Source organism: Amia ocellicauda, chromosome 3 (assembly GCF_036373705.1).
Source record: "Amia ocellicauda isolate fAmiCal2 chromosome 3, fAmiCal2.hap1, whole genome shotgun sequence".
NCBI lineage: Eukaryota > Metazoa > Chordata > Actinopteri > Amiiformes > Amiidae > Amia > Amia ocellicauda.
In genome coordinates, this window is record NC_089852.1 from 2,037,363 (window position 1) to 2,050,299 (window position 12,937).

Here is a 12,937-nt window from a genome sequence, read left to right on the forward strand (position 1 = left end):
CGCTGGAATACGTTCCCTGTCTGGATGTGTGTGTTTGTGTCAGTCCAGCAGGCGTGTGGTCCTGCAGTGAGTTGTGTTCGCTCATGTGATCGGGCAGCAGTGTGTGCAGCAGTCAGGGCTCTGGACTTCTAACCGGAGGGCTGTGGGTTCAGTCCCAGGTGGGGGGCACTGCTGTTGTACCCTTGTGTGCCTAGATTGCTCTGGTACAAACACAGCTCTATAAATGGGTCATTGCATGCAACCCTGGGTAAAGACGTCCACTCAGAAATATAACAACAATTAACCCTTCATGAACCCCGACACCGCTCAGGTCATTACTGCACGGACACACGTCAAACAGTTGCTCCTGAAACAATGCCCTGCAGACACCAACACATACACAACGCAATGTGTTTCTGTCACCATAGCCTTCTGGCATTTTATTAAAAACTGCAAAGTCAATTCACAGAATAAATGTGTTCAATCCCCCCGCCCCCCACCACCGCCACCAGTAGAAATACAATACAGTGCAATTAAACTCAGGAAAATACAAAACGATACAATACAGTGTCATAAAATAAAACAACGCCCCCCCCAGACGCACACTGACTCACTCACACGCACACACACACACACACACACACACACTCTCTCTCTGCACCGTCTCTCCTATGCGAACAGGGTTGTAATGGGGGGCTCAACAGCCTCTGGTCCCCGTCCCTCCAAAGCACTCTCTCCAACAAACACTTCAGCCGTGCTCTCAGCTGGACTCCTGTCAAACACTTTATTTACACACACATCACTATAAATGAGTATCTCTCTGTCCTGGCCTCTCCCTCTCCACAGCAATATATTTCAGCGGACAATCCCCGCTGAGCGTGCAACAGAACTTTGTGTTTTTTGGAGCGTCGAAGAAGATGCTTAATCAGTGCATCGCTGTAAGTTGTGGGTCACGCGTGTCTTTCCAATGTGCAGAGCCTATGAGCTCCCGTGCAATTTTCATCAACTTTATGGCTTTTCTGGTTCTGCCTCTTCCCCGCTCTCCTCCAGCATCATCATCATCATAAAATGTGATTTTCACTCAACTGTAGTGCAATGTGCAACTATTAATCTTATTAAAATAATTATCATCATTAATAATCATTAATACCCAAATAATTAATTAATTTCTGATATATATTTATTTTTTTCTGACTCAGCCGTGTGATAATCCTGTGAGACATGAGGAAGAGTCCGTCCCATAAGCTGCAGCCAACAGACTAGGACTTTAAATAAAGGACAGTCTCACACATGCTGCCTGCTGGGGGGGGAGAGGGGGAGACCTGGAGTGACAGCAGTCCACCACCCCCTCCTCCTGTGGGGGTCCGTGGCCGGGACGTCCTGCGCTGTGGTACCTGAGAATCGAGCCGCGGAGACACGAGCCCATGGTGCGCCACTGCTGGCCCGGGAGACAGGGGGGTGGTGGGGGTGGAAGGTCAGAGGTGGGCTGGGACGGTCTGTAGGGCATCCTCTCTGGAGCGGTGCACGTGCACGTTCTGCAGAGAAGAACAGGGGGAGGGACAGAAGAAGAAAGATGAATCAAGGGCAACCAGAAGCATGAAGGACTGCTCCGCCTCCCTGCGCTAGCACTGCTCTGCTTTTCAACCCAAGCAGATTCCCAGGGATGCTTTAATCCGCCAGATGAGCAGACCCTCCGAGCCCAGAGAGAGAGAGAGAGAGAGGCAGAGCGGGAGATCACAGCTCCTCCGTAGCCTTCCTTACAATCCCCCTGGTGCCTGGGGTAAGGACTTTCCTTCACCTTCTGCGATAGAGCTGGTCTTGTGGACACGGTACCACATACAGGCCCGGCCGCTCTATAATAGAGTGTGTGTGAGTGACAGTGTAGTTTTCTGTTGATGGTTTAACAGTTTTAATTCCAGGTAGCCCTCAAACCTCAGACCACCAAGCTAATAAGATGACTGGTGGTCAGGGGACTGGGGAGCTGGGTGGGGGGGGTGTAATAGGAGCCCAGAGACGCTGTGGACTGGAGCGCAAGCCCAGCTGTTCGTGTGCTGCAGGGCACCGTGCTGCTTCACTACAGCAGGGCCGGCCTGTCCAAGCTTTCGTTTAGACCCAAGTTCTCATTTAGAAACATCTGCATTGATTTCACAGTACAGGTGTAGAATATAAACCAATCAATGAAGCAAGTGGATCTACAGCACTGGCACAGAGACCCCAGTGCCAGGAGTTACAGGACTTTGCAATTGGTGACTAAACTGTGTTAATATTGACTAATTAAGCCACTAATTGGTACAATTATGAAACCAAGAAATGGATTCCTGAACTGTCTCCCTGCTGGACTGTGTCTCTCCCGCCCAGGGCACAAGGAGCATCCCTCATTGATCAGAAAACAAACAGCCAAACACACAGATGTTAAGAATGAGATCTGGAGCTCAATGACTGAGTTCAGATTTATTTATTTTCCCTGCAAAACAGGCATTAAAAATAAAAAATAAAGTACATCCAGGAGAAAAACAGAAAACAGTTGTAAATGGGGTTTTAGAAACACTGAGGTGTTTCATCAGAGCAGACTTGACCTCTGACCCTCTGAAACACATTGACAACAGACAGTGGGAGGGGGATGGGGGGGTTGCCCTTCTGACATGGCGTTTGCCCCTCGTGAGTGTTCTAGAACAGGGAGGGGAAGGGGGGGTTCTGGATTTGACCAGTGAGCTGCTGCTGCTTCCTTCCCTTGGGGAACGGTGCGAGGCCAGGGGGGGGCAGGTAGACAGGGGTACAGGGATGCACACCTGCAGGGGATGTGTACAGTAGCGTTTCCGGCTCGCAGTCCTAAACCCCCCCCCACCCCTTGCGGCACTGCGATCAGTGGGCGTGTACATAAACACGCCATCTCCACACACACACACACACACACTCTCGCTGGTTGTGTACTTTTTTTTTTTTTTTAATCACCTGAAGATATACAGAATAACACTTGATAAAGATAACACCCTTTTGAACAGTAATTCAGCATCAAAATAAAATCGGACGTATGTACATTAGTATTGCAATCTTTGTATTCATATTTCTGATCCATGTTTTATGTACAAATCAAGTTTACAACCATGTAATATTTCCCATGAAAACCCCTCGGCACCGAGTGCCCGGGACCAGCTGCTTCCCCCCCGCTGCGGCCTGGGGGTGAGTAATAGACAGACAGACAGACAGACAGACAGACACACACACACAGGGACAGACCCACAGGGAGTGCTGATGCAATCTAGACACAGATAGACTGGGGTTTGGGGGGGGGCAGAAAGTCCCATGCAGGTTGCATTGGCATCCCCCCCCGCCCCCCAAACTGCTGCAGCAGCTTTGTGCACCAGGCACAACAGGAGGTGTGGCCATGTCTCTTGCCAAAGGAGGGGTGATGAAGAATTGAGGGCCTGTGGAGGAGGAGTGTGGGCTCTCTCTCTCATCCCAAAGGCCCGGGACACAGTTTAAATCGCATCTCTGTGGCGATAAATAAACAGTACAATGAAATAGTGAAACAGGCGCAGTCCAGGCTGTGGGAGTGCAGGCTCACTCGCTCTCTCTCGCTCGCTGTGGACAGCGGCTGGGCGGCTCCCGATGGAGTAATTCAGGAGTGTAAAAAAAAAAAAAATTATATCAACATGGCCGCCCTTCGAATCACTGCATGAAACCAGATCCAGTCTGCTGGAGGGAGTTTGTGCGTCTGCCTGCCTATCTCTCTCTGCCTGCCTGCCTGTCTCTCTCTCTCTCTGCCTGCCTGTCTGTGGGTAGGTCAGTCCATGGTGGAGAGACAGATGGAGGGACAGGGCGGCGGGGCTGTGTTCACTGGTGGGCCGGTACCGTCACCAGCGCCTCCTCTGCCTGCCTGGAAATGTCTACATTCTGTGCAAGGACAAGAACAGAGGGTGTCAACAGCACATAACAACAACAACAACACAACAGGGGCTCACACTGGCAGCATGCACACAGCACAGGGAGGACACTTTACAGCAAAGGTCTCCCTTATCGGTGAGTGTTTGGTCAGGATCCGTCTCTGCTTCGTATCTCTTACAATGAAGAGAGACTCTGCCAAGGTGTCACTTCCCTTTAGGGCCCGATAGCAGTCAGGTTTGTTTTGGGCTTTCGTTATTCTAATATGTCAAAATAAGGTTTTCCATTTGTGTCCCAGTGTGGGCAGCTCTGATTGGCTGTGTGTGAGCAGTGCTGGTCTGAAGCTTGTCAGTATTAGTTGGGTTTAAATAGCAGAGGGTAACGGCCTAATGCAGCCCAACATCCATTGTTTTTGGCTTTGCGTTGTACCTGGAATACATTTCTGCAGAACTGAACAAGTAGAGTTTCTGCGGTGTGCTTTTCCCCGTTAGGTGTAATGCTGTTGACTGACTGGACCCCGTGCACAGTGCTTGGCCTGTACCGCACTCCACCACTCCGACAGCCCAGCGTACGCCTACACACTGCCTGACAGGCCGGCCGACTGATCGATTGGACTGTCGACTGACAGCGAGACCTACCTCAGGTCGGTCCCTGTGAGTGTTCACAGCCTCCACGTTCAGAGAGATGGACTCTACTTTACAGCCTGAGGACAGACAGAAGTTCATTCCGTTAATTAAACGGATAAAAAGCAGCTGACAAGAGCCCTGCCTGCCCCAGAGGATGCTGGGCAATGTGGTCAGTAAGAGGCTGCAGTACTGCCGTCGCCCACAGGGGGGCAGGAGATGCACACAGCTGGGCTGAAGAGGCACCTTTGTAACAGACTGATATTAATATTATTTATTCCTGCATGAGCTGAATTAAGAATCAGACCTCCCTGGGGCTGCATAAGGTTTGACTAAAAGATACCTTTGTACATTAAAAAAATATTTGAAACTGCTCGCTTTCTTGCCTGCGTCAAGCTCTTTGTGCTGCACTGTATGGTGGGTACTACTGATCTCTGGGGGAAAAGGGAGTTGGTTCCCCAACTGAAAAGCACTTTGAGATACTATGGGAGGAAAGACGCTATATTAAAACTAGCCATTATTAATATAGATCAAAGTCTTACCATAAGCCACAGGAGTGAGTTTGAGAACGGTGTGTAAGGGACACTTGAGGTAGGGCAGCTCCTCTGTGGACGGACAGACAGACAGACAGACGGACAGTGTGAATTAATTACTCTGATGTGGATGGGTTACTATAATTGTCATTTTATTAGCATATGGCCCCCAACCCAGGGTGACTGACAGCACGGTCACCAGACAGACCCCTCTCTCCGCTCACAGTGCGGACCACTTGGCCCCCCCGCCCCGCCCCGCCCCGCCCCGCCCCTGACCTGCGCTCTTGTCCAGGAAGTAGGCCAGCAGGCAGCGCATGACGGCCTGGTGACAGATGACCAGCACGTTCTCCTGCCTCTCGAGCTCCATGATGACCGGCTCCAGACGCTGAACCAGGTCCTCGTAGGACTGGGGGACACGGGTCACAGTCAAACACACACACACACAATATAAAGGCTGAAGTACTGCCAAGACAATTAACTGCTAAATAATCCCTCGGGGGGGGGGGGGGGGGGGGGTGGTGCTCGTCTTTCCACTTCAACGACTTCATCATTGTTACGCTTCTCATTTCCGAGAAACGCTCCGTTCCTCTCGCACGCTTACACTGATGTGTGGGGGGGGGGGGCAGTGGAGGACAGCCTGGATAACGCCTCACCACTCTCAATTAACGACGCCTCCCCCTCCCTGAGTGAGGTGATTAGGACCCCCCCGGACACACAGAGACCAGCAGCCCTGATCACACACACCACCCCCCCTCTACTCGAAAACAGTTGACTCAGGCGGCTCACTAAGTGCTGCAATCTGTCGACTGTGTGGCTGGAATATGGACTCACAGAGTACACACATCACACGCACACGCACAGGCGCCGCAGACTCACCTCTCCCTTGGGATAGCGGTATCGGTACTTGTCCTGGTCGCGCAGGGCGAACTCCAGGGGGTAGTGCTCCTGTATCTCCTCGTACATCATCTCCTCACACACGCCCTGAGAGTGGGGCAGAGAGACATGAATACATATAGTGCAAAGCACACACACACACACACACACACACACACACACACACACACAGACAGACACACACAGACAGACACACACACACACACCGCGTCGATCTCGTTCAGTGCTTTCCACTGCTCGTACGGCACAGTCAGCGCCTCCGCTGTCTGGATGGTGCGCCGCATCTGACTCGTCCACACCTTCAGCTCACGGATGTTCTGGTCCTGGATGAAATTCCCCAGACACCTGGCGAACTGGGGGGGGGGGGGGGGGGAAGAGAGAAAGACACGGCGTCCTTAAAAGGTCATCCGAGAGACACAGAGAGACACTCTCACCCCGGGGGGGGGGGCGGGGGTTGGTGTACCTGCTTGCCGCGGCCCGACAGCCCCGAGTCCCCCCCGATGCGGCCCTTGATGTTGAGCTCGCTCTCGCCGTGCCGGCACAGGTAGATGGAGCGCGGCGTGATGTGGATGTTCATGAGGTAGTACACAATGCGGCTCTGGATGTGGTCCAGCACCCGGTTCACCAGGTACCGCCGGCCCACGTCCATGATCTTGATGTAGGACAGCTCCCTGTTGGGGGAGCGGAGAGGGTTCAGTAACTCTGCAGTGTGAAAGAGTCAGAGTCTTTCAGATAAAGGACAAAAACAAAACCACCGGACTTTAGAAACCCCCCCCCCACTGGCCGACAACTCAGCGAACGTGTAAATAATGATACAATTACAACAGACAGGCGAACAACAGAAGAGGAACTGAAAGAAGAACACAAGGCTGAGAGAGAGAGAGAGAGACACTGGGCCTCCTGGCCTCCGCACAAGAAAAGCTCAAGACTGCAGAAATTCTTACTCGGCAGAGAAGAGAAAGCAGAGCAGTGAAGGAGAGAGGTTAAGGACAGAGAAAGAGAGAAGAGAGAGAGAGAGGGGCTGTTCTCTCTTGCCAAGAAAACACAAGCCCAGACTTGAGCGTCTGCAGGAGACTGGGTTGGCAAACCGTCTACAGCTGACCTCTCTCTCTCTCTCTCTCTCTCTCTCTCTCTCTCTCTCTCTCTCTCTCTCCTCTTTACCCTAGTAGTCTGTCTGTATGTATGCCCCCCCGTCTGTCTCCACTGCCCCCCCCCCCACTCACCGGTCCAGCACCTCGTCCAGGGTCTGGTACGAGTTCTCGTAGCACTTTATCCTCTTCATGAAGTCGTCCACTGCCTCGTCAGTGCTGCAGTCCGTGTAGTCCGGGCTGCTGAGCTTCACTTGCTGTGGGGCGGGAGGGAGGTCATGGGGACATTTGTTTGGACACGCCGATACACACACACACACAAACACACCGATACATACATACTGACACACATAGACAGACGCAGACACACACAGGCAGACTCTGAACTCACCACAATGTTCTCTGCGATGACCTCAGGGTCTTCACACACAGACTCCACGAAGAACACCTGTGGTCAGACAGCAGCAGCTCATCAATACAGGGCTAAGATCTCCCTCTGTCCCTCCCTCCATCTCCACCTCTTCTCTCTCTCTCGCTCTCTCTCTCACCTTGTAACCGTTCTGTTCGGCAAATTTCACGATGGTGCCCCGGCGCTCCCTGGTCGTGTTGGTGGCATCGAAGACCTGAAACGCGAAACCCACACTGAGCACGGAGTCACACAGGGCAAAACAGACGGGTGTGAGAGAGGTGTGGGGCAGAGAGAAAGAGACGGAGGGAGAGACAGTGGGAGACTTGAACCCGGGCTGTACTCACCGCCACCTGCCCGCCCTCCTCGCTGAGGTACTGGCGCACATCGTTCAGAGCCGCGGAGGCGCACTGCCTGTGGGGAGAGCAGGAGAGAGACCGTCAGCATCGAGTGCAGGGGACACAGGGCTGCGTTCAGAACACTGCACGGACAGGCCCAGTCAACGCCCGCTCTTCTGAGGGTGGGTATACAAGATACCCACCCTGTCTGTCTGTCTGTCTGTCTGTCTGTTGGGCACTCGGCACCATCTGTCATGACTTGACTTTTCAGGGGATTATTATTTATTATTTTTATTTCTTGGCAGACGCCCTTATCCGGGGTGACTTACAACATATGTTGAAAAATACAGTTAAGATCAGGATGAGGGACAGAGTCACAGTGCGTCTCTGCCCGTCCGTCTCAGTCCTTACTTCCTGATCTTCAGGCCCTCCTCGTTGTCCGGACGGAAGAACTCGAAAGACTTGTAGATCTTCACACACTCCCGCCGGTACTGACCCACGTTGAACTCTGAGGGGGAGGGGGGAGAGGGCTGTATTTACGCTCGGCACAGCTGGGGGGGGGGGGGTGCGGGACAAGCGTGTGCGTGTGTGGTCAGGGCACGCATGTCCGGTGGGACGGTACCTTTGGTGGGAACTCCGATCCAGTTGAGGTAGCGCGTCAGCTTCTTGGAGATGTACGTCTTCCCCCTGGCCGGCAGACCCACCGTGACGATCAGCGTGGGGCAGTTGGTCATGCACACTGCAGAGACACACAGTCAGTACTGCGGGGTCCGCACTACACTACACACACACACACACACACACACACACACACACACACACACACACCTCAGTGTGACAAAGGGCACACATAAGCCGTATCAGGCCGGTCTCGCCCATTAGCTTAACGAGCCAAGAATCTCATCAAGCGGTCTGCAATTTGGTTTTCCCTCCTAGTCAGCTTTAATAGTGCAGAGTAATCGCTCTATCACCATACCCCGCCACACACACACACACACACACACACACAGCACCTCTGCCAGCCCCCCGTCATCCCCACAGCGGGAGCAGGGGGGGTGCTGTTGCATGTCATTGTGTAACACCGTCTTTGAGATCAACAGCGCACATGTGGCAGACATGGTTCCAAGTTGCGCCACAGCAGGAATGGCGATTGTGTAAGTCGCAAGAGAGGAGTTCACCCCGGGGGGGGCGGAGCGGCAGATAAACGACAGGGCAAAGAACATGCACGTACACAGCACAGCACACAACCCGGTACAGCGGGGGGGTGGGAGGAGACCCCGTCCGCTTCTTACAGTGCTCTGGAAACCGCCAGGCACTGGACAGCTCCAACACAGGGCCAGTGTGCATAATCAACCCAGCCCAATTAAGCAATTAAAGTGGAGGGATGAAACATGGAGGGTGGTCCCCTCCGTGGATCAGCCGCTAACAGAGTGGAAAACCTGCAGGAGCCCATTAACCCCTTGAGGGCCAGAGCCGCCCAGCCCTGACAGCTGCTGGTCAATTATCCTTTCACTTCCATCTTTCTCTTCAGTCAATAAAGTCAATATAATATAGTGCTCCTGCCGCAGTCACTGTGCTGAACCAATGGCCTGATTGTCCAAAGTGCCAGGAAGCGGGCCGGGCTCACAATGGGCTTTAACCCTCCCTGCCCCCCCCTGAGGGATTTGAGGCAGGCACAACCAGCTCAGCCCCTCAGGGATGGAGCACCGGCCTCGCCTGGCTGAAGATAAACCCCAATTCCCGAACTGGAATGGTTTAATTGGGCAAATTTAGTCTTTTCGAGAGCCGAGATTCTACGATTTCTTTAAAACATGCTTTCAACAATTACAGGATCTGCTCTCCCTCTTTCCTCTCTCCCTTCTCTCAGTCGGTACGCTCTGCTCTCTCACTCTGTCCCTTCGCTCACTCTCCTCTCGCTCAGCCAAAACACCCCCGGCAGTGCAGTTTGCTATTCAGCTCCAGTGCCGGAGGAGCGGGGGGAGGGGGGGCGGCTTTTTGTGCCTCCCTCCCGCAGCGCCTCTCCGCCTGGCAGAGCGTGGCATCAGTTTCCACACTGCCAACGAGGGGCACAGTGCCTTGTTGGAATTTTTCCCAGCCCTGGTGGCATGATTAACCGCACGGACTCCCAGTCAAACGTGGGTTTGAGCCCTGGACTGCCACCATAACAATACATGACAAAATAACCAGTCATTAAATCTTCGGTCTTAAACCAGGCTGAGAGTGAAGCAGGTTGATTCAGTAGCTGGGATTACAAACCAGAGCCACAGCCGCCCGTGTCTGTGCCAGAGTCCGTGAGAGAGAGAGAGAGAGAATTTCAATCTTTGACTCCTTCCCTCTTTCTGATAATATTATGTTATTCCCCTCTCTTTACCCCAGTAAGCACCGTGAGAACCAGGTCACTCCAACACGCACTTGCTCGGTGTGACACAATCAGGGCCCAGAGAAGGTGCAGAAAGTAAGACACAAACGGGGAAAATAATAAGTGACATACTCCATCTGAATGCTGCCAGCAAGCCTTAAAGACATGGTGGAAGAGACGTGGACAGAAAGAGAAACCCAGAGCCACGGACGCACCGAGAGTGGGGGGTCTGTACCCGACACTGCACCGAACTCAGGCCTCGACCCGGTTCCTCTGGTGACGTCATCGTACGGACGACGCGTCAGATGCTCAATGATGGGGGGCTGCGGGCCACAGGCGGCCACAATGGCCCGACTTTCAAGCCATGCAAGGGTCTACGCTGGTGAAAATTATGCTGTCCGTCACCGCCAATCTGTTCTCAATCATCATTAACACTAAACGCAGCCACTGCCACCGCCACCTATTGTTGACTGGGGCCGCCTGCACGCCCGGGTCCAGCAGGGCTGAGGGAGCTGGACAGCCCAGGAGGCGAAACAATGGCGCGATACTGCCGCAGTGGACCGGACCAGCTGCAGCACCGGCGTGTCAACACGGTACACAGCCCAGGCTCTCGACGCGCAGTGTGCACCGCAGACCGCACGCCCCGCCGGCCCCGCACAGGGCAGTGACGCAATATTTAACCCCTTGTGCGACTCAAGCCCGTCTCTCTCTGCGCCACGGCTGCAGACCCAGCCCGGCCGGGGACGGAGCGCAAGCCTCGTACAAACACAGCCCCATCCCCGCCACCACTGTGCGGTTTACTGATCCGCAATCGCGGCGCCATCCACCCGTCCGCCGCGCTTCACCCCGCCGGTCCCGCAGCTCACCCTTCCTCTGCGATGCGTGCTGCTCCGGCAGGCCGTTTTTACAGGGCATCCAGATTTTCTTGAGCGGGTTCTGCGTGAGCTCTCTGGGCGACGCCGCCATGGTGGCTGTGGACCGAGGAGCCGCCGCTGCTGCTGCACCGCCAGTCCGCCCGCGTCTCCCCGCAGCGCCGGAGCCGCCGCTCTTATAGGCCGCGCCTGCGCACACCGAGCCCGGAATAGCGCCGCTACCGTAAACCCCCGACACCAGGCGCAGCGCGTTTCCAGCTGCTCACAACCCCGAGGGGAAAGAGCGACTGATCAGAGCAGACAGACAGACAGACGGACGGACGGGGTTTCAAGTAGTCGGAGTCCCAAAGGAGTGACCGCACATTAGATATATCAAATTAGATATTGCAAATTCTGATTTATAGTCTTGTGTCTCTATATCCACAGGCACACACGTTCTCTCTATTGTCCTTATGTGTCTGTTTTCTGGAAAACAGCTCCGGCTGCACAGCCACACTTGGCACGTCTGTGTAAGATGCACTGGATAGTCCAACACAGTTAAAATGCCACAACCAGTGTGTGAAAGAGCAAGCATTGCGACTTGTATTTACACATCTGTTGTACTACCACCACTACAACGACTACTACTAGTAATACCGTGCGTTATCACACAACCACAAAAGCTACGAGAAGCAGCATGTTTTGGGAAAAGACTAAATATCACTCCAGGAATTTATGTTGGAAAAACACCGCCTTTTGATAACGACCCACCCAGCTCCACCCACACTATGAGCCGGACTGAAGAGCCGGTCCGCTTTGTCCGAGACGTGAAATGAAAAGAAAGCAAAATGTGCACAGATGCACATCCCTGCTGGTGCAGCCTGCAGAGCCGGCTGTATCCATTTATCTGACAGCAGCTGCAGCACAAACCCCGGATCTGAGCACGACTGCCTTCTTGTCTTCCAGCAACAGCCCCCTACGAGGGTCCAACGAGGCACCTCGCCCCCCACCATGGAAGTCTGATGAGGCACAACCCATCCCAGAGGCACCTCACCACGGAGGGCTAATGGGGCATCCACACCCAAGGTCTGACGAGCCATCGCCACCCAAAGCCTGTTGATGGTCCAACCCCCCTAACCCCAATGGCGGGCGAGAGGCCTCCTCCACAGGGAAGAGCACAGCCAGCAGCACCGATCAAGAACTTTCTGATCTCTTGCTGCTGTAATAACTATACTGCCTGGAGGGGAGGCGACCATTAGGCCTGAGCCCTAAGCCATGGACCCCAGAGATTCATTTTCTCCTACATGCCATCCATAGGAGTTTTTTGTTTTTCTCTCCTCCGTGCCTAAATGGTTTATTTACTTAAATGTTCACTCACTTTATTCTAGATCATGTAAAATGCTTTACAGGTCTATATTTGATTTTATTGTATTTATGTATTTTATTTTGCTGTACGTTTGTTGTATGTTTACCAGTCTGTAAAGCGCTCTGTGGAGTGCTCTCTACCCTGCAAAGGGCACGATACAAATAAAAATTGATTGATTGATTGATTTGTAACATTTGCTCAATAGTGGATCATCCCTGTCATGCCAATAAAGCACACATTGGATTTGAAAATACAGCATTAATAACATATTAGACTATTACTGACTTTGTAAACTAAAGGCATTTCTTCCACTTGACGGGGAGCAGAAAATCACGCATCACTTCTCGCTGTTGTTTTGCTCGATCTGGCGCAACCTGACACCCTCTGCTTTGGGTACCGTAACTGCTCGAGACTGAGCGCCCCCCAAACTGACGCAAACAGCCGCCGGGGGCCGGGCGGTTCACCGCAAACCAGGGAAATAAGAGCAAAACACTGCGAAGTGCGGACGGAGCAGCGCAGCACCCGGCGGCTGCGGCCCTCATGCCCGGCACATGGGCCGAGGATGCGCCTTCCGCCTCCGCCAATAGCAGCGAGAGCAACGCCGGGGGAGGGGCGTGA

General features: G+C 53.4%; 1 protein-coding gene across 4 annotated transcripts in view; it reads right to left on the reverse strand.

Moving 5' to 3' along the window:
• Positions 1 to 392: 392 nt before the first annotated feature.
• pfkfb4b (6-phosphofructo-2-kinase/fructose-2,6-biphosphatase 4b) overlaps positions 393 to 12,937 on the reverse strand; it is a 29,453-nt gene continuing 16,908 nt past the window's right edge. For 2 of the 4 annotated variants that reach the window (XM_066697675.1, XM_066697676.1), the window contains 13 exons: positions 8,366 to 8,482; positions 8,155 to 8,251; positions 7,753 to 7,819; positions 7,548 to 7,622; positions 7,391 to 7,447; positions 7,135 to 7,256; positions 6,375 to 6,582; positions 6,118 to 6,264; positions 5,894 to 5,998; positions 5,294 to 5,423; positions 5,027 to 5,089; positions 4,500 to 4,564; positions 2,392 to 3,873 (listed from right to left, as the gene is read on the reverse strand). In XM_066697675.1, the coding sequence (XP_066553772.1) occupies positions 3,814 to 3,873; positions 4,500 to 4,564; positions 5,027 to 5,089; positions 5,294 to 5,423; positions 5,894 to 5,998; positions 6,118 to 6,264; positions 6,375 to 6,582; positions 7,135 to 7,256; positions 7,391 to 7,447; positions 7,548 to 7,622; positions 7,753 to 7,819; positions 8,155 to 8,251; positions 8,366 to 8,482 (1,313 nt within the window). In that variant the 3' untranslated portion in view covers positions 2,392 to 3,813. Of the gene's footprint in view, positions 1,515 to 2,391; positions 3,874 to 4,499; positions 4,565 to 5,026; positions 5,090 to 5,293; positions 5,424 to 5,893; positions 5,999 to 6,117; positions 6,265 to 6,374; positions 6,583 to 7,134; positions 7,257 to 7,390; positions 7,448 to 7,547; positions 7,623 to 7,752; positions 7,820 to 8,154; positions 8,252 to 8,365; positions 8,483 to 10,968; positions 11,142 to 12,937 lie in introns of those variants that run through there. The other 2 variants (XM_066697674.1, XM_066697673.1) reach the window with 2 other exon arrangements.